At 39.0% G+C, this 22,161-nt stretch overlaps 1 protein-coding gene across 4 annotated transcripts in view; it reads right to left on the reverse strand.

Annotated features, from left to right (window-relative positions):
* The window catches only part of GDPD1 (glycerophosphodiester phosphodiesterase domain containing 1), a 45,388-nt gene extending 26,037 nt beyond the window's left edge, over positions 1 to 19,351 (reverse strand). For all 4 annotated transcript variants that reach the window (XR_551530.1, XR_551532.1, XR_551531.1 and 1 more), the window contains exons 1-2: positions 19,176 to 19,351; positions 5,669 to 5,711 (exon numbers count right to left, since the gene is read on the reverse strand). Coding sequence is in view for 1 of the 4 variants with exons in the window: in XM_008586844.1 (XP_008585066.1) it covers positions 5,669 to 5,711; positions 19,176 to 19,317 (185 nt within the window). In the remaining 3 variants the exon portion in view is untranslated. The remainder of the gene's footprint in view (positions 1 to 5,668; positions 5,712 to 19,175) is intronic.
* Positions 19,352 to 22,161: the final 2,810 nt, after the last annotated feature.

Raw genomic sequence — 22,161 nt, forward strand, 5'->3', positions numbered from 1 at the left:
TCAAGATGGCAGAATAGATGGTACCCACTGTCACCATCTCCCACAATAAACCAATTTACACTATTAAAAAGCAACTACTGCCAAGCCGGAGCTGCTAGAGCTCAGGGGAAGAGGAGGAGAGACCTACAGTTTGTGAAAGCAGGAAAAGACACGATGACAGAAAGAAAGCAGCGCTCTGCCCATTTTAAGCCCCAGTCACTTCAATCCTGGCCCTGGTGAGCAGACAGAGCAGGAGCTGGCAAAAGCCACTGCTATGCCCTTTGTATGAAGTTGCTTGGAGGCTGCAGAGGAGGAGAGGGCCTTAGTGGCCCCCAAGCGGGCAAGACCACTAACAGGGTTCCTGTGGACACACATAGGAGTGACGGGCCACAAACAATTGAAAAAAGGAGCCACTCAGAAGCTGGTGAGTCATCGCAAGGGACCAGCACATGGCCCATCTCATGGGAAGTGTTTGGAGTGTGGGAGGTAGGGGAGATGGACTCACCAGGAGAAAAAGGTGGGTGAAGACAAGGTCAACAATGAAAACCTGAGCTGCACAAAAATCCTTCCCCAGGGAATCAGCAGCAAAGCAGCAATTTAGCTCAACCACAGGGCTCAAGTGCTGGTTCCCACAGGAAGTTCCCCCAAAGGACAACAAATTAGTTCCAGTGCAGAGTTTAAGTGGTGGCAATAGCAAATAATCCAACATAGAACTGAAAGAAAAAAACAAAAAACCCACAGATCAGACGCAAAGTTCTGTATTAACCAGTTAAGGTCTAACACAACCAAAGAACACCTATAAAACCTAGAAGGACCAGAAGCCCCCCAGGCTCCCAAGCCAGGGTGGAGGTTGTGGGAAGGGCCAAGGGCCTCAGCCATATCACCCCGATGTCCACATCCAGCCCAGCAATGACCACCAGGCTGTCACAGGAAGTGCCCCAGGATTCTAGGCCGGGGATGGGGGATGCCAAGGGCCTCAGTCATGCCCCCCAACTTCTGCATCCAGCCCAGCAATGACCACCAAGCTATTGCTGGAAGTGTCCTGTGCTCTCAAGCCAGGGTGATGGGGGGCTGAGGGCCTCAGCCACGCCCCCAATGTCTGCATCCAGCCCGGTGATGACCACCAAGCTGCCTCTGGAAGCACCCAGGGATCCCTGCCAGAATGATGGGGGGTGCCATGGGCCTTGACCATGCCCCCCACTTCCTCCTCTTTCCATCCTATCCCCTCCCCTTTCCCCTCTCCCCCTCCTTCCCAACTGCTCCATAACAACATCTTAGAATGCAAAAAATAATAATAATAAATAAATTTTTAAAAAAGAAAAGAATGGTTGCACAAGCATCCAATGATAGGAGCTGGATTATATGACTTTTAAGATCCTTGTTCATCCCAAATCTAATGATTCTAACATTATAAAGATGGCAAAATTTTCCTTTGGGGCCAAATACTGCTTAGTCCCCTACTTCTGATGGTCTACCCCCATTAGCACCCCATTCCAAAAACCCAGTTTTGGATTGGGTCACTTGCTGCCATGTGCTACCCAAAGTTTCATACTGCAATACTTTACAAAGGAATACCAGCTCTCTCCCATGTCTCCTTATGCAACCTGCACTCCCTCAATGTCCTATTACTTCTAATTGTTACAGGAAAATAAACAAACAAGAAAACCTGCTTCCTTAATAATTAATGATTCTTACTAAGACATAATTAATTCCTTAACTTAATGTGTCTTTTTCTGAAGATATTCGCCTTTAAGAGAGAATATTTGTTTGCCAATTGTGTGTTTGCTAGAACCACAAATGTGTAAAATTAAAATCCAAAATAAAATAGGCAAACAAAAACACTTTTTAGGTTGGTAGAATTATTTTTCTGAATTTTTAAATTTCTTTAACAGTGCTGTTATACTGTGTATTTTTTTTAATTTAAATGTAGAAACTAAGCAACAACAAAAAAGGATAAAAAAGAAAGAAACTGTAAGCAATATACATAACCAGCAAACAGTTTTAAAATAAAACTATAAGATCCTTTATATAGCTAAAAAAAAATTGGTACTACTGTTTTTTGGCTATATGCATATCTTATTTTCTTTTCCCTTTGTTTTGTTCTGGTATGAGTGTGTGAAGAGAGAGTAAGTACAGGGGTTATCTATATTTTCCTGTAAAAAAATTACACATACTACCTAAGAAAACTTCCTAAGTAGGAAGTTTGCCTCTAGCTGAAATGTTGGCTATTTTTATAAATGTTTAGGAATTATATAAAAAATATTTTCTATTGTGTGTTTATCTGTTATTAACAAGCTAATAAGAATTTAGAACAACAGTAAGTGTATACAATTTGTAAATTATCCTAGTAAATTATCCCAAATTTAATATATAAATAGCTAGAACATAGTGAGAAAAGAAAAAATTTTTTTATCACTTTGGCCTTCCAAATTTTCTATAAATAACATGCACCTACGTCAATTGAAACACCAAGATGTTATATAGCTGAACTTCTGACAAGCTGATAACAAACACAAGGAAAAGCTAGAAAATCCAAGGCTTAAACATTTCCAGAAGAAAAAACTAAAAATCTAGCTTTAAAAGATGTGAAAGAAACTCCACAGAAACAATTCATAACAACATGCAACAGAGCCTACATTAAGAAATTGATTTGAATCTTATTTACTCCTCACAACATTGAGGTTGTATTATCATTCCCATTTCATAGATGAGATAATTACTATCGTATTAATTAGATATTCTGAAAAACTTACAATGAGAACTAGGTCACTGATTAATTACTTTGATTGTCTGCCAACTTATACTTCCAGCTACTGCTAATACAATTTGCTTTTCTCCTACCATTCATGCTAATATACCATAGGGATCGTGTTGTCCTATGGGTATTTACAAAGATGGCCTGGTTTAATAACCTAGTTTTATTAGTCCTTAAGAACCAGATTTTACGTACTCAAGGGCTGAGAGAGAGAGAGAGAGTGTGTGTGAGTGTGTGAGAGTGTGTGAGAGAGAGTGTGTGCGAGTGTGAGTGTGTGGGGGGGTGGGGGGGTGGTACAATTCATGAGCCCTTGGTTCTATGCTTACTGTAAAGGAGTTCTATCTCATTCACCTATCTTTTGCTAATATTCTTGAGTGCCCCATTCCATATCTCATTTGGTAAGCAACTAGTGAAAGCATATTAGTATCCGAGCCTGAGGCAGACATTAGGGATTGAGAAATCAATAAGAAAAGATTTCTGCTCCTGAGGAAATATAGAAGAGCCATATTCATAACCTAAGGGAGACGGTGTTTGTGAAAGCATTTTATAAATTGCATTAAAGGAATTTTTATTAATTGTGAGTTACATTATTTCTCTTCATCAGTCCAATTACTTCTTTAGCCCCATTATGTTAATTTTCCATACATTCCTAAGATCCTTGCAATTTCCTAGACACACTTTGTCCACATACCCTCACACCTTAATCTCAAACATTTCATATTTTTAAAACAGCTTCTTCCTCTCTTCAAATGATAGCTCTTCTAATCTGAGTATCTTTCAGTTTTCTGATTAGTCTTAACGAGGCTTCCCATAACAACTATTTATACTTTCTCTAATATTGTCTCATCTTTACCTCCATGTTATAATTTATATGATTTGTGAAATGTATCTCTATATATGTACATAAATAAGATCTAAATTTTAGCTAGACATTTTATTTTTACTATCTCTCCCTCGACTTCCCATCCTATCAAGGATATATATACTTAAACAGTGTCTGTGTTTTTGATGATTATGTATTATAACTCTTTAGCTTTTTAATATATGGTACCTTGCAAATAGTATGTTTAAATAATTTTTTCTTGTTGTTCATGAAGCTGGTATGTTTAAAAAACAAACAAAAAAACCCCAAACCAAACAAACCTTTTAAGTGTCCCAGCAGTTAAATAGTAGAATATTTGTAAATGAAAAAAAAAGTTCATTAAAAAAGTATGCATTGAGAACAAGAGCACTAATACATAAGACACATGCACACACATAAAAACCACCACTGCCAACAACAAAAAACTCACAAAAAGAGGTTAAAATAAAGACGTTTTGATTCAGGTTTTAAATAAATTTCAGTCAGATAAAAAGAAGGCTTACAAATAAATATATCTAACCAACATTAATAACAACATATGGAAGGGACACTTTCTCTTCTGAAGTACCAGAAGAACCTCCAAAAAAGTTTTAAAAGTTATAGACAACAAATAATAAATGAGTCTGTGCTTATGTGTTTGTGTATCTCAGTAGAAACTATACAGAAGATTATACTTGTACATCTATACTCAGCCATAGCTAGCTAGCCAGATTTACAATCTAAGTAGAAAAAATAACTTACATAAAAGTAATTTAAGTTAAAATATTCTATTTCACAGTCTATAATAGGAGGAAAAATTATGCATTTTTCTAAGAGACTTTTAGGATCATAGCAAGAAGGCATCATATTACAGAACAGGAAGAAGAGATGACAAGATGAGGGGGTCTTCAAAAGTTTGTGGAAGAGAAAATAAGAATTTTTTAAAAAGTTTATGGAGGAGGGGCTGCCCAGTTATTAGCTCATTGGTTAGAGCACAGCGTTACAACACCAAGGTCAAGAGTTCAGATCCCCTTACTAGCCAGCCGCAAAAAAAAAAAAAAAAGTGTATGGAAAAATTCATATTATCTTTTAATTCCATTTTTCCACAAATTTTTTTGAAGTACTGTTGTACAAGGAGGATAGAATTTGGATAAAACTAGAATACGGCGAAGCAGTATCTTTGGACCTAATACTGGGAAAAATAATCTCTAAGATGTCTTTGAATGGTGAGAAGCAAAACAAAAATTTTAAGTCAAATTTTCCTGATTTCTTAGTCCCAATTATATATATATAAAAATGTCTCAAAACTTACTTAAGATATTTTTCTTACTAAATATGGATAGGTAATGTCTCTCAATGGTTTAATTTTTCACATCCCTGCTTTATTTTTCAGGGAAAATAAAAGTGTTCTCTCCATTATCATAGACTGATGATAATCACTGACTCTAAGATAAAGAACAAGGTATTAATCAGCTTTCATTCCTGTCTCTCTGGCTGCTTCTCTGTGAGGTAATCTAAAAGACATCTATACGAAATATGAATAATTTATAATAGAAAATTTAAAATTTACCTTATTAAAAAAATAAGATCAACCCTCAAGAGGCTTCCAAGAAGAAAACCAGGTTCAGGTCTGTACAAAAATTACTGGGCACAAAGACACATAATCCTATTCATAAGCAGCAGCTGATGTAATAGTTATTTCATTTTCTCTTTCTCTCCAAGACTAATTAGCATTATACACACAGAGTATGTTCCTTGTTACAAATGCCTTCTTTGAGCTTTGGAATTATCATATCTTTAGATTACTGAAAATTCTGATCTAGTTTTTCACCTATACAAGGGATCTTCAAAAAGTTCATCGAAAAATGGAATTAAAAGATAATACAAATCTTTCCATGAACTTTTTGAAGACCCCTTGTATAGAAGCCAAAGATTCTTTGTAGCACTTCATACTAACAAAATAAAAAAGGCAATTTTAATAAAATAGGAACAAATATCACAGTGGATGCTACATGTATATTATCCTCATTTTGTGAATCATCATCACTTTAAAGATAAACTATAAAAGAGAAGAACAGCTTTTACATACTTACTGTTGAAAGGCTGCCATTGTATTCTCCACATTTTCTCCAGCACCTGTGAAAACATTAAATTTAAACTTCATTTATTTAGCCATTTTGAACATTATACTTTTCCAAAAATTAATTTTAACAAGATACATCTAATGAATCCTGATTTTTATTTATTATGTAGACATTTCACACGTTTTAAAAAGTGTAATGCGGGCCAGCGCGGTGGCGCACTGCTTTAGTGCGCCGCTTGGGAAGCGCAGTGGCGCTCCCGCCGAGGGTTCAGATCCCACATGCAGACCGGCCGCTCACTGGCTGAGCGAGGGGCGGGAGCAACACCGAGGGTTGCGATCCCGTGGCCAGTCCCGGTCCGGTACGGGCGCGACACTGAGGGTTGCTATCCGTTGCCGGGCACGAAAAAAGACAAAAAGGAAAAAAAAAAAGTGTAATGGTATTTTGAATTGTTTTTTAGCTGCATCAGTAGGAATCAAAGATTAAAATGCAGCCACAGCAAAGCAGGAGGTTTAAAAGAACCTAAACATAATTTTCAAACTATAACATCTGCTTATGTGTCAGAGGAAAGACAGAAGAGGACTTGGTGCACATACATCTCCTCAGAGAGTCTCTCCTCTGTATCCCCACAGTCTATTATGCATATCTCTACTAAGCTATTTATCAAAGTACAGCATAAATTATTTCTTTCTCTTCCCTTTCCCGTGAATTGCTTAAAAGAAGTGATGGTGTTTTAATCACCTTGGCTGAAGGCAGTATGTTGTAGTGGTTGAGGGTGAGACTCTGGAATAAGGACACGTGGTCTCAAGTCTATTAATACTTGTATAACCTTGGGAAAGTTACCCAACCTCTCTGTGTTGAGCTTCCTTATCTTTAAAAAAGAGGGTAATGATGGCACCTATTTCATAGGATTGGTATATTTAAATGAATTAAAATTCAAAGTGCCATATGTCATCAATTTTAAAAATGACAGCTTTTAACTTTTTAACATATCTAAAGTTATGGTGCATTTTACAGTGGATGATGTATAATAGTTTAATTAGCAGGCTTTTCTCTTTCTTAACAGTACATAAAAATTGTGTAACTTATAACCTATGGCATTAGAGTCAATGAAATACTACTGTGAATATTCAGTGAAAGTAAAGGATTATTGCCTTTATTATTATTACTATTGCCATTATCACAGTAACTGGTAAAAGAGTAGATACTTGGTAAATGTCTATTAACTGAAATAATAAATAATATTGCAATTTTTAAAAAGAACAGATTTTGATGTGAATATACTGAATGATAAAAAATTATCTAACATTAGGGCCGGCCCGGTGGCGCACTAGGTAGAGTGCGGCGCTTGGGAGCGCGGCGGCGCTCCCACCGAGGGTTCGGATCCCATATAGAGACCAGTCCTCTCACTGGTTGAGCGTGGTGCGGGTGCAACACCGAGGGTTGCGATCCCGTTGCTGGTCGCAGTACAGGCGCAACACTGAGGGTTGCGATCCCGTTACCGGTCATGAAAAAAGAGACAAAAAAGGAAAAAATAAAATAAAATAAAATTATCTAACATTATATAGTAGGTAGAGTCAATTAGCTTTACACATGCTAGCCAAAAGTTTTGAAATATTCTAAAACTAAAATTCACTATTAGTAAATTCATGGAATATACATAAAAAAAATACTTGAGAAATACTTTTCCAAACACTTTGGAAAAACAGCCAATTTCTCCTTAATAGAAAGAGGCAATTCATGTTCAGGGTACTGCTCAAAGTATCTAAAATTCTTACATACGAGGGGGCTTCAAAATGTCCATGGAAAGATTAGTATTATCTTTATCAGCATTAAAATGTTTTATATACAATGCCACCTGAACATATTTATGAGAATATTAAAATTTTCTTCTTATATTGTTAGACTATATTTTTTATGACAACCTAATCATAAATCAACAGAAACACAAGGTACACAGAAACAAATATATCTGTTTTAATATTCTAAAGTTCCATCAGTTTAGCAGAGAGAAAGAGATACCCATGTGAAAAATGCAAATTTGATTTTAGGTTTACTTTGGTTACTAGAGTTGATGCATGATACAAAACAGATTTCTCAAATATGAAGGTTATAGTTTTTTCAAAAGAAAGTGTCCTTTTGAGGTTAGATGATCCTTTGTTAGATGTGGTTAGTTAGCTATTGTTTTGGTAAAAAACTATGGAAATAACTTATATTCAAATAATCAATATTCAAGAACAAAGCACTCTAGAATATTACCAATATCTAGTGCTAACGTGGTTATCAGTAAGTTAAGTCAAACTACTGACCTCTTGTGCCAATAAGCAAGGAAGTTAAAAGAACGCAGAAGGCAGCTTGAAGGACCTCTCACTGGCCCCATGTGGGACAGTGCTAGCATCAAAATAACGATAGTGACAGATTTTAAGCCACTGAATAAAATAGGTAATTCTGAATCTATTTTAATAAATGGGTTGAAAGTTTGATGAGGAACAGTGTTTCAAAGTAAACTCCTCCAAAAATACTTATTAATTATAAAGAGAGAAAGAGCAACTTCACAATGGAAAAGCCTGGTAGACACCACCTTCATCAAGGGATCAAAGTCAACATCATTCGCTCCTTCAGGCTGACTTTTGTGTCCTTTTAACTTCCTTGCTTTTTGGCACAACAACCAGTCTATACTTTAACAAATTAATGGCAGTCATCTCCAGATGATTGTAATACAAATGATTTCTCTTCTCTTTTTTTCTTTTTGGTGACTGGCTGGTACAGGGATTGAACCACACTCTAACTAACTGAGCTAACAGGCCAGCCGGATTTTGCTTCTCTAATATGCATTCTTCTATAGTATACAAACCCTCTACAATGAATACGCTTTACTTTTAAAATAGAAGAGACAATGGAAGTCTTATATACATGCCAAATTCCTTGACCATTCTCTTCTTAACCTTAATTCAAGAGCTAGTTCATTTCTCAACTCTTCCATGAAGCACTTTCTTATCACTGCAGATTACAATGATTCTTGTTACACTTAAGAGTTAATGCCTTGTGCTGGACAGTTAGCTTTCCTGGGAGAGCATGATGCTGAGAACACCAAGGTCAAGGATTCAGATCCACATACTGGCCAGCCACCAAAAAAAAAGAAGAAAAAAAATGTTAATGCCTTAAACAGGCAGATCCCAACCATTTTGGTCTCTGAATCCCTTTAAATTACTGAATATCTGAATTATTACTGAATATCCCAAAGAGCTTTTTTTTTTTAAAAAAAAAAATAGATGACCGGTAAGGGGATCTTAACCCTTGACTTGGTGTTGTCAGCACCACACTCTCCCAAGTGAGCTCACTGGCCATCCCTTTATAGGGATCCGAACCCTTGGCCTTGACGTTATCAGCACCACTCTCTCACAAGTGAGCCACAGGCCAGCCCTCCAAAGAGCTTTTGATTTTCTGGGTTATATCTGTAATTATGTAGTTGAAATAAAATGTTAGAAATTTAAACTTTATTTCCTTAGTTGAAGAATAAATGCATTACATGTCAATATTTTTATGAAAAATAACTTTTCCAAAGCAAAAAAAAATGTAACTGAAAGAGTAGTATTCTTTTACATTTTTGCAAATCTCTTTAGTGTCTGGCTGAATAGAAGTCAGCAAGATTCTCATAACTGCCTCATGTATATCCACCTTCACAAAGATATGTAGTTGGAAAGACTCTTCTTTAATACTGCCTCAAAATTCAACAAGTGGTAGTTTCTTAAAAGTTAGTTTCAGGCCGGCCTGTGGCTCACTCGGTAGAGTGCGATGCTGATAACAAGGCCACGGGTTCGAATCCTATGTAGGGATGGCCGGTTTGCTCACTGGCTGAGCGTGGTGCTGACAACACCAAGCCAAGGGTTGAGATCCCCTTACCGGTCATCTTTTTTAAAAAGAAAAAAAAAAAAAAAGTTAGTTTCACTGTGGAATCTGAACCATATCAATAATGTCCACACTCTATTACATGAAAATCCATTGGTCCATTTTGAACTTTGAATGAATCTTTCATCCATGCATGATTTTATAATATCATGCACTGGCCATTTAAAGAATATTGATTCACTGAGTTATGCTGATCTTGTAAATGCTGACATATTTCATCATGCCATATTTAAAAATCGGGTTTTTGGGCCGGCCCGGTGGCGCACTGCTACAGTGCGCCACTTGGGAGTGCGGCAGCGCTCCTGCCGAGGGTTCGAATCCCACATACAGACCGGCTGCTCACTGGCTGAGCGAGGTGCGGACGCAACACCGAGGGTTGCGATCCCGTTGCCAGTCCTGGTCCGGTACGGGCGCGACACTGAGGGTTGCAATCCGTTGCCGGTCACAAAAAAAGACAAAAAGGGAAAAATAAAATAAAAAATAAAAATAAAAATCGGGTTTTTAATCTGATCTTATCAGGCAAGTCTTTAAGAATTAGAAAACTGCCAAGCTCATGGTGGAGAATGTAAGTTTTCCAAAATTCCCATTTTTGCTTGAAATCTCAAATTTAATCATTGGTACTGCTTTAATAGAAGGCAGCTAGATTATTTTCCTTAAAGTGACAGACTCACTTTATTTATTTTAAAGAACATATCTGGCAAATACTAAAGCCTGAATAACCACAGTTTGCCACTAATTTTTTAAAGGAAAAATGGTATTCAGTGAAGAAAAAAAGTTAATTTAGCTTACAACTCAAATGACTGCACAAGTGCTTTTCCTCAAGACAACCACCATAATATGTTTTGGTAAGCAGCAAAAATGTTTTGTGTGTACTTCCAATTTTATCACACAGAATATTGAAAGTTATGTGAATTCAAGAGTTGAAATTTAATAAAATTAATTTTTACTAATGCATCAAGCATATTTTTAAATGAAACCTTTTTTTTAAACTGTGAGTACATGACAGTGAATGATACAATGACTACTAGTACATTTGGTACCACTGCTTTGATTCATGCTAAGGCAATAGCAGTTTAACCCATTAATGCTTTTGTATCATCAATGCAAATGTCAATGCTGTGAAAGAGGCAAATAACATTTCATGAAAATAGTTTAGACCCTGCAGACCCTTGAAAGGGTCTCTTGTGGATCCTCAGGAGTCCACAGGCCACACTTTGAAAACTGCTGTCTTGATTACCTCTAGGGATAGAGAGGGACAGACTGGGAAGGGAAACAAGGGAATCTTACACAGTTCTAGATGGTCATGATCTGACTGGTGGCTACATGTATACATATATATATTTTTTAAGTCAAGCTGTACACTTAAGGATTGTGCTACTACTACACATATGCTATCCTTCAATTTAAAATATCAGTGCCTTTAGTTCTAAGGCTTATGATTTTTTGCATTCTAGTATATTCACCTAAACCCTAAGAAGGCTCTTTGAAGGCAAGTATTGGGGGGAAACATTTATCCCACACTGTTTCCACCTAGTGAAGAAAAATTGCACACTATTCCCCCTGAAGGAAAAAGATTGGAACACTTTTAACCTTTCTCTACTCCCTCACAAATTCCTCCCCATGGGAGCAGACATGACTTAGGAGAAAGAGCTGTCTGTCCATCTGTGATTCAACCCTTCAGGGTCTTCTTAATTTGAAGTGGCCCATCTTGAGAAAGCACAAAATTTCCACTCATCTATACAGAAAATTTGCCAGGGTTTCCTGCCAGTGCAAGGAAGAGGCCTCCATTTTTAGTGTTAAGTTCAATTTAGAGAGGGCATTACAGAGCTCAAATTCAGCCCATTAGTAATAAAGTTAACATTTTGACTTCCATCAATAAAAGAAATAAAAATAAAATCTGCATTTTATTTCTAAATTGGTTCCAATCTTGGGAAGGGAAAGTAAGCAGTGTTATTTATTAGTGTTCTCAAATCCCAATAGCAAGGACTTTGTCTTATATATCTTTTAGAATAATCCAAAAATAGTATTCAATAAATATTCACTATGTTTGAAATCATATAATTGAAATTTGTTTCAAAGTAATCTGGGTGAGAAGAATGGGCAGGGATATAGAAGAAAGAAGACTGGGCATAAATTGATAATTGCTTGCATCTGGTTGATGAGTTCTTGGAGCCTTATTACTTTGTATATGTTTGAAACGTGCCATAATAAAAAGTTCAAAGGACATTTGTTGTTTGATCTTTTGATTAGGAGGAAAGACGTTAGAAAAAAGATAGGACAGAAATTCAGTACACTGAAATAAATTTCTCCACAGTCAACATGATTTTTACTACTAATATTTACATTCCAAGCCTGCCTATTTATGTCTTTTGTGTCTGCCTTCCATATTAATTTGATTGTAATCTATTTAAACCTAACAGCTTAAGCATGCAAACATTAATATCTTTCATCTATTTTATGCTTATTAGATTACATAGTCATTACTAAAATATTGAAAAGGTGGTCAAGATATTAACAATTTAGAGGAGCCACATACCGTGCTTAGCACGTTATATATTATTCATTGAGGGCTGGCTGGTTAGCTCAATTGGTTAGAGCTCAGTGACATAACACCAAGTTCAGGGGTTTGGATCCTAGTACCAGCTAGCCGCTAAAAAAAAAAAAAAAAAAAGAAAAAGTATATATTATTTATTTCATTAAAATCCTCACAACCACCAGTAGGTAAGTATTAACTATTCCTAGAAAAAAATTGGCTAAGGTCACACAGCCAATAAGGGGAACTGGGATTCAAGTGCAAATGGTATGATTACATAGCCCATCCTTTTTAGCACTAATTATGCTGCAGCTTTTATGCTGCCACTCATACAGCACCTTTATTTCAGCTTTATAGATAAGTTATTCATATTTCCATATATTTCTATTTGTTTGTAAAGCCTGAAGATACATTCCACAATGATAATACCCATAAATTACTTGTTAGATTCATATGGTGAACGCCTGTAGAGTAACTAAGGGATTAATTAAAATATATGACATTTCTCCCCAAGAAGGAATTACTTAGCAGTAGCTCTTCTCTCAAGAAATGTTTAAATTCCATGGGGCCGGGCCGGTGGCGCACTGGAGAGTGCGCCGCTTGGGAGCGCAGCGGCGCTCCCGCCGAGGGTTCAGATCCCATGTGGAGACCGGTTCCTGCTCACTGGCTGAGCGCGGTGCAGGCGCAACACCGAGGGTTGCAATCCCGTTGCTGGTCCCTGGTACGGGCGCGACACCGAGGGTTGTGATCCCGTTACCGGTCAGTAAAAAAGACAAAAAGGAATAAAAATAAATAAATAAATAAATAAATAAATTCCTTTACTCTCCAACTATCATCATGTAATTCACAGAAGCAGGCTTACCATTAATTTTTTGTTTCCCCCAATAAGCAGCTTACACAATTCCTGGCTCTGCAAATAACATTCTAGATACAAACAAAATTTTCATTTTTAATTAGTACAAAATGTGGAAGGGAATGAATACCTATCACAAATTTTACATGCTGTCCTCATATAATTTGTTCATAAGTCCTCTGCATATGTCCTCTGACCTTCCTCTTCACTAGTTCACATTCTTCATTTCTTTGAGAAAACCTCCGCCAAAAATTCTCAGCTCTTTTTACTTATTGCTTCACTATATAATTCCAAATTTTTCATTCTATATTAACTTTTCCTCCCCTATATAGTTCTTAAATATTATTTTGTGATTGGTTAATCTATGATAGGATAAGAAAAGTAAAGGAAACCTTCTACTTTGTATCCTTAACTAGATTTAAATACTAACAGGGAAAGAAATATCTGTCCAGTTTCCTTTTTATCTCTCAAATGTTTTATATACCAATAAAGGTTCAATAAACATTACAGACTTTTTTACAGTTATACCACCACTATAGTTAACATCTTTGTATACATGGCATTTATGTGTATGTGATATTTATAAAACCAATGACAAATATGATAACGTACATCAGTCACAAAAGAACAATATTCAAAATTAAGTATTTTCTGATAGTGGAAAGAACAGCTTAGTACAAATAAAACATATCCTCAGATATGATAGATTTGATTCTCTCAACTCAAAATGGATTATTCAGTAAATCAAGCAATAAAGTAAGTTCCTTCTTCGTTTCTTTCTTTTTTTTTTTTTTTTGGTGGCTGGCTGGTAAGGGGATCTGAACCCTTAACCCTGGTGTTACAACACCACACTCTAACCAACTGAGCCAACCGGCCAGCCCCATTCCTTCACTTCCAAATTCATTTAATCTCTTAACATTTGTAGTGTGCCTTGGAAACAGTCTACTATTACCACTTAGATAAGCGTATAAAGAGCTTGGATGGACTAGAGATGGTAATACAAAAGGGCATTTCTCAATATGGGTTCCCTGGAACACTGCAAAATTGTTTTTATAATTCAAGGGGGAAAACAACTACTGAAATTTGTATTTGCAGATATAAGAAAAAGATTAAGCACATCAATATAGCTATTATGTAATCAATGGCTTTTAGAAATGTGTGCCATATCCAAAAATGTCAATAAGTCACATGAGAGATCACTAGAAGCACAGAAGGATGATACTCAAACTATGTGTTGATTCACAGGTAGCACTTACCAACTAACACATGTATGCTCTCTTCAAAGATTAATGTTTTCTTAATGTGTTTTGTCATAATTTCAATAATTTTTACAGAACAGTATTTAATTTTTATAAATTTATATAGAGTTAGAAAGTTTAAGGTATATATATATTTCAATGGAGATTATAGCTATCTATTTATATATATATAAATATACATATGATACATATATATATATCTCCATACACACATATCCATTGCTGAAAATAAGTACATTTTACTTTAAAGTTTGCTTTTGTGAAAGTTGTCAAAACAAAACGGAGTAACATGTTTAAAACCCTGACAAACAGAGCTGGGGAAGGCCACAAAGAGGCGCTGCTATGCACATATACCTGATAACAAGAACTATCACAAAGGAATCTGCAAAACCACAACCTCGCACAAAGGTATTCCCAGAAATTACCAAAAAATTACTTCTGTAAGGACATCTGCCCAGCAATTGCCTGTCCAGCCTCAGACTGGTGTCACCCTTGTTACTGTTCCTTGTGGCCAAGGATAATTATCCTGAAATAACTATGTAATCCTTCATTATTTTTCCTTTAAAAACCTTTGTCTTCCCTTACCTCCCTGAATATACACACAGTTTACCATGACACACATATTACTATTGCAATGTTCTATTCCCCATTAAACTCATTATTCTTTTAGAGAGCCTATTCTGTTATTTAGGTTGACACTTTATTAAGCAAGACAGTACTATTAAATAAAAGAAAATTATTCCATTGCTAATAAGCCATCAGTAGGAATGAGCAAACCAGTTGGAAAAAAGTCCTCATTGACAAATGAGGGAGAGTTCCCCAATAATAGGAATGAAGGAACAAAAGCTGAAGAGAATCAATACCCTGACATGGAACATATTTCAGGTACAATTGCAGAATTCTATTTCCAGTGACAATTTGGGAAAATTGATGCTTCAATTTTCTCCTTGAACAACCAATTAAAGTTTAGGGCCCAGAAACTGCCAAACAGTGTCAAAGAACAATACTAAACCTCAAACTATCACCTGCCAGATCCATCTGTGGTAGGATGCCAAGATAGTGACAGTACCCTGCCTTGAGACCAAGGGTAGAGAAAAGGTGGGGATGTGATGAGTTGATGATACTTCTTTATTCTTGGCCACTGAGCCCTAATAAACAAAACTCTTTCTTTTTTTTTTTTTTTTTCCCCTTTTTGTCTTTTTCTGTGTCCGGCAACGGATCACAACCCTCAGTGTCGCCCCCGTACCGGACCAGGACCAGCAACGGGATCGCAACCCTCAGTGTTGCTCCCACGCCTCGCTCACCCAGTGAGCAGGAACCGGTCTGTATGTGGGATCCGAACCCTCGGCGGGAGCGCCACCGCGCTTCCCAAGCGGCGCACTACAGCAGTGCGCCACCAGGCTGGCCCTAAACAAAACTCTTTCTAAAAAGCCTACAGCTTAATTCAATTGGCCCATAGAGATAGGTTAGAGAGGATTAAAGGAAGTTATTTCCCTGCTATCCTATTTTTCTAGCAAACAAAGGGCATCTGGAATAAATGTATATATAGTATGATTCCAAATGTCCTTAGAGGGTATACTTCAAAATGTTAACAGTTTATCTCAGGATAGTAAAGTCTTAGGAACTATTTTTTCTTTTTTCATTTTTATGTTTTCCAAATTTACTACAATGAACATGAGTTACTTATGCAACCAGAAAAAATGAATCTTTAAAATATTAATAAAATTCATAATTTCATACAATAATTAAGAAAATGGTCTTTAACAATATTGCTTGCTCTCCATTTAATCCAAAGGGTATGTCTTTAGTCCTGCTGGTGTCATACATTGAATTATGTATTTTTTTGCTCTTTTTTTTTTTCTTTTCTTTCTTCTTTTGCTTTTTTAAAATTTGGTGGGTTTTTTTACATTGTAATTATAAAAAGTGTTCTTTGGTCAAATAAATTTAGGAAACACATGAAAAGTGTCTAACATACAGTAGATAATTAGCAGACAATTAGCTATTATTTTTATTATATGTTGAGATTTGTACTAGGGGCTAGAGATACAAGAATTAATAAATCTGATTCCTGCCCTTGAGGAACTCACAGCCTAGAAAGGAAAGCAGATGTAGTAACAGATCCTATTATAATTTAATGCAATAAAACATATGCTCTAAAGAGGTAACAACAAAGCCTACATTCTGGTAACAACAAAGCCTACATTTTGGTAACAACAAAGCCTACATTTTGGTAAAAACAAATTTTGTAAAGTTTAATTTTTGAAACATTAAAGTATTTTCTACTTTCAAGGACAATCAATCTTAGTAAAAGGCAAAAGTGCTAATTAAAATTTTGAAAACATGTATACAATGATCTCATTCCTTCTTAATGAACTCAAAGTTTTATTGCAAAATACAACTGTGGATCTCCTGTATCCACACATATTTCTAAACAATTTCCGTTTTCAAAGTGCTTTTTATGCACTCAATTGTCATAACAATCCAAAGAGGTAAGCAATGGGCCGGACCTGTGGCGCACTCGGGAGAGTGCAGTGCTTGGGAGCAGCAGCGCTCCCCGCGGGTTCGGATCCTATATAAGGATGGCCGGTGCGCTCAGCCAGTGAGCGCGGTGCGGGCGACACCGCACCAAGGGTCGCGATCCCCTTACCGGTCACAAAAAGGACAACAACAACAAAAAAAAAAAAGAATGAAGATCAAAGAGGTAAGCAAAGCAAATGTTCCCCATTTTTTACATAAGGAAACTAAGGCTTAATCCCAAAGCTAACTACTGGTAGATACAGAATCTGACTCTGGTGATTTAAATCTTTATCATAATTATTTTGTAGTAGACATTAAGAGTTTCAAGTTATACCAATTCAGGTGCACATATTTCAGACACACAGCATGATCGATGTGTCAATATTGGAATGGTCATACATCTGATTTACTAGAAATATCAGGTATTCGCAGTTAGAGCAATAGAAAATAAGCCCAAATATTAACCATTTTCACAGAAAAACTAGTGATTCTATTATCAGTATTTGAGACAAAAATTAAAAGCAATCAAGGAGGTGACTACTCCTTCCTAGTGACCTGTGGTCTCTTTCTTTTATTTATTTATTTTTTTGGCAGATGGCTAATATGGGAATCTGAACGTTTGACCTTGTGGTCTTTTCTAGTTTTGTTTTGGTTTGGTGTTTTTAGTAAGCATATTTTTCCTTTTTGTAAATCAGTAAACACAACTGTTCACTTCCCCAGAATGTACTACTACCATGAAAATTGCTTCTGTGGCAACAACTTGAACACTAAAAGTCGGTCCTTGGTTCCAATGGTTGAAAGTACATTAGTAGATATGTCATCCTAAAGTTTAACCATGTATCTGTTAAAACAGATAAAAGAGAATTTGGGGTGGGGGACAGCTAGCGGGTAAGGGGATCCAAACCCTTGACCTTGGTGTTATTACGCCAGCTCTAACCAGCTGAGTTCTGGCCAGCTAAACACAGATAAACCAAATAAGCAATAACATGGCATTTTAGCTGACAACGCTTTAAAACCTTTAATGGTTTTCATGAGTGGGAGACTAGGATACCTACTGAAGTCACTTATTAGAACTGTGTTTAATTGATAGAATTATACAGATTATACGTAAAGAATAATAATGGATTTCTGTGATATTTAAAACCTTATTCCTTAGCCAATACTTGTAGAAAAGGGGTTATGGTACTAAATCAAATTTTAGACTGTAAACTCCTAGAATTTACTATTTCAAGTATTTGACTGTAAATTCCAAGCAATTTTAACCTAGTTTAAAACTCATCCCTAGGGGCCGGCCCGTGGCTCACTCGGGAGAGTGCGGTGCTGATAACACCAAGGCCACGGGTTCGGATCCCATATAGGGATGCCCGGTTTGCTCACTGGCTGAGTGTGGTGCTGACAACACCAAGTCGAGGGTTGAGATCCCCTTACCGGTCCTCTTTAAAAAAAAAAAAAAAAAAAAAACTCATCCCTAAAGAACAGTTAAACTTGATTGAAATAATCCAATTTCACAACATTTTATACATCATGCTTTAAATGCAATAAAGACATTATTACACAACAATGAAGACGCAAAGATTTGGCCTGTTATCTGGGAAATTACAGACTACCCAGGCTCCTTTCAGCAAGTCACTTTTCCAAAAGAATCTTATTTTTGTTTTCTTTAAACAATACTGTCCTGTCATAACCTAAATCATCTTTCAGTCTTTTAGGAAATCAACGTGTCATTGCTGGGATGCAGGGTGATGCTCAAAAAAAACCCCAAACAAACAAATAAACGAAAAACAGGTGCAAGACTTGCAGCCCTAAGAACCAGGACGCTCCAGTTCCTGCCTCAGTTCAGCTCAAGCTGTAATTGTGACCTTGGGAAAATGTCCCTGGCTCGGGGACTCGGTTTCCCTCTCTTCTCAATAATGAGTGCTCGGGACGTGGGGGTGGGATCGGCCTCCAGGCACCGCAGACACCCGGGCTGCAGCTCGCTCCGGATTCGAGCAGATCCTCAGCCCTGCTCGTGGACCCGGCTGTCAGCATCCGCTCGGCCACGGGCTCTCTCGGAGCAGTCTGTTCCCGTTTCCCCCCGCGGGGCAGCCCCGATTGTGCCTTGCTGTCACCAAGGGACCTTGCGATCACCCTCCCATCCGCCGAGAAACGCTCCATCTACCCTTCATTCTCACCGTGGTCTTCCCCCCTTCAGAGAACGCGTGAATCCGCGGCCCTCGAGAGCCGCCCGCTGGGCTGACTGGAGACTGCGCTCCCTCCCTCCCGTCAGGAGGCCGCCCCCGCTCAGCGCCCTCACCTCTGGGGAGCCCTCTATTCAAACATCCCCATCCTTCTCAAACTCTCACGCATTTCCAACCGGCTGCCTTTCTGAGGAGCTCCAAAAAACCCTCAGCTCTACTCGGAAAAAAGCCTCCCCCATCTCCGCGGTCAGGTTTTGGGGACCCCTCTCACCTCCGCGGTGAGAGATGTGCTTACTGAGGAATCGCTGCTTCTTTCTCCGGTGCAGCAAGGTCGGGTATTTAAGCAACAAGAATGAAGTCACCAAGTACCCTCCCAAGGTAGAGAGAAGGTAAACCGCCATGGTGGACGACATCTCAGGCCCCGTGGGGGAAGCCTCCCACCTCCGGGCCCTCTGAACTCGGCGGCGGCGGTCGCAACGGCGGCGGCGGCTCGCGGTCTGCTAGCCCTCAGCCGCAGCCGGTGGTGCGGCGCACTGGTCCGCGCGGGCCTACCGCGCAGGCGCAGCCGGACCCCAGCGCAATCAAGGGGCTCGGACACGCAGGCGTTCGCAGCGGCGGCGGCGGCTCGCGGTCTGCTAGCCCTCAGCCGCAGCCGGTGGTGCGGCGCACTGGTCCGCGCGGGCCTACCGCGCAGGCGCAGCCGGACCCCAGCGCAATCAAGGGGCTCGGACACGCAGGCGCGCTGCGGCCCCGGAGTAGCGCCCTGCGGCGAGGTTGCTACCTAGCTTTGCAGTCGGATCCGCAGTGCTTCAAAGACTCTCCAATCTGAGGCGAGTCTTGTAAACCTGACAGTGTCTTTGCGGTACGTCAAGCAGAAAAGGCCATTCAAGAATAGCCTTCGGGAAAGTCTGTCGTAATTGGAAAAGCCACATTAAAAAATAAAGATTCCAGGGCACGTTTTAGCCCCTATTTTAGGAAATACAAAGAACGGTTACCGATGGCAGCGTTAAAGCTTGCTGAACCACGTAATGTAACAGCCCGAACAGAAGTAACTCCATTTTGTTAAACCTTTGAATTTAAAAGCTTGGGGTTTTTTTTCCCTGTAATCCAAACAACATATCCTGCAGCTCATTGCCAGAATACAATGACTCTTCTTCACATTGTACACGAAATAGAGAAAAAAATTTTAACGTAGATGGTCATTCTTTACTAGTTTACTAACTTGATCTTATCTGAGATTACAAGGGACTGAACCCATGGAGAACAAAGTATGACGCTATTCAACTCCCACCTGGAAAGTTCCTTGATGATTATTTGAAATACCCAGGCGTGCCTCCACGTCCATGCTTGGTCACCATAAATCAGGTTTCCACCACAGACTCCTAGGAAAACCTTTAACAAACCTGGGAGAGGCAGAGATGGTGTTTAAAACCTAAGTCCACCATTTCCCCAGGCTGCCAGCTTCCTGATTAATGGCTACCTTTTTCCTTACACCAACTCTTCTCTCCCGATTATTGGCCATCTAGCACTGAGCAAACAGACCTTTGAAGTGTCTGCATTAAATATGACCACTGCCGCAGGACACTTGTGCAACCCGGGAGGCCTAGCCCCCTTGGCTGCGGCTGCTGCTGACAGGCTTATGGCAGCTTGGACACACCAGCTGGTTGCTTATGGCTAGCTCACCTTGTGGCTTTGATCTTAGGGACTTTCCCAGCCAGAGGGTTTTTTCCTCAGGGGGCACTCCCTGTTCTCCCAGCCAAAGCACCACATGCATTTTCTCCTTTCAGTTGGTGAAAGAAATGGAGCTGTCTGGACAGGCTGATGAGACTTTCTGACTAGTAAGTCGCATCAGCGTGCACGCTGAAAGCAGCACCCTGCTCCACCGTCTGAACCCTTTCTGGGTTGTCTGGACCTGGTTGGGGCATCTACAGACCTGACTGGCTGGGGAAGAAGGGACTCAAGGACTGTAATCTGGATCCCCAGGACAGGGAGTCTGTTAGGTGCCTGTTTCTGTTTGTCACTTTAGCTAACCATTCTAACTTTGTCTTGAGCTACTGGGAGAAGAAAACTCAGGCTTTTTCTCTGTCCTCTCACCGTTATGCTGCAGCTGGTCCACCGGATTGACGCTGATATGGCTTGTCCTGTTACTGAAACCCCAAAGGTCCGTTTGCTCGCCGCCCAGTAGCCAGGAATTGAGAGACAAATGTTGGTGTAAGGAAAGGTAGCTTTTAATCAAGAAGCCGGCAGCCTGGGAAAATGGTGGACTCATGTCCCAAAGACCATCTCTGGTTTTCCCAGACTTGCCAAAGGGTTTTAGAGGGACAGGTGGCAGGGGGGCTGATTCATGGTGATCTAAGCAGGGATGTGCAGGCATAATCATACAATTGCAGATAAACATCAAAGAACTTCTCAGGTGGGAGCTGATTCATGCTGACCATCCTCATGAAGTCAAGTCACGGATTCAGTTCCTGTTAACCTCAAAAAGATCTAGTTAGTAAGCTCGTAAAGAATGGCCATCTGAGGCCAGCCCGCGGCTCACTCGGTAGAGTGCGGTGCTGATAACACCAAGGCCACGGGTTCGGATCCTATATAGGGATGGCCGGTTTGCTCACTGGCTGAGTGTGGTGCTGACAACACCAAGCCAAGGGTTAAGATCCCCTTACCGGTCATCTTTTAAAAAAAAAAAAAAAAGAATGGCCATCTGGGTTAATAATTTCTTCTGTAATTATTCTGTGTACAGTGTGAGGAAAAGTCATTATGTCATAGCAAGCATGTGAAGAAGAATCATTATATTCTAATGTCCAGCTGCAAGCTTTGTGGTTCAGGTTACAAGAGTAAGACAAAAACTTTTTTAATTTATAAGTTTAACAACACAGAGTCACTTCTGTTCAGCCTGTTACACTCCTGAGCTGGCAAGTACACTTTGGGAGAATTTTGCTGTTTTAGTTAAGTGCCAGCAGACTGCCAGTCAGACCCCTGTTCTTTACCATTCAAAAGGGAGAATCTACAAACTCTCAGTCATTGACAGAGTCATTAAGGCTCCTTTCTCTCTTTGAGGCAAACCAATGGAATAAACCTCATTTGGACATGGGTCCTGGTTACAATATCAGACCTAGATTCCAACTCCTCAGTGCATGCACTGAGCTCCTGAATCTTGAATTACATTGGCTACAACAGTGTGGGACAGCCCCTAGTGCTTCAACATTTCTTTTATGGCCTCTGTTTATTGGAGGAAGTACAATTCCAGGGTGCAGACA

This window comes from Galeopterus variegatus, unplaced genomic scaffold (assembly GCF_000696425.1).
Source record: "Galeopterus variegatus unplaced genomic scaffold, G_variegatus-3.0.2 Scaffold4155, whole genome shotgun sequence".
Lineage (NCBI taxonomy): Eukaryota > Metazoa > Chordata > Mammalia > Dermoptera > Cynocephalidae > Galeopterus > Galeopterus variegatus.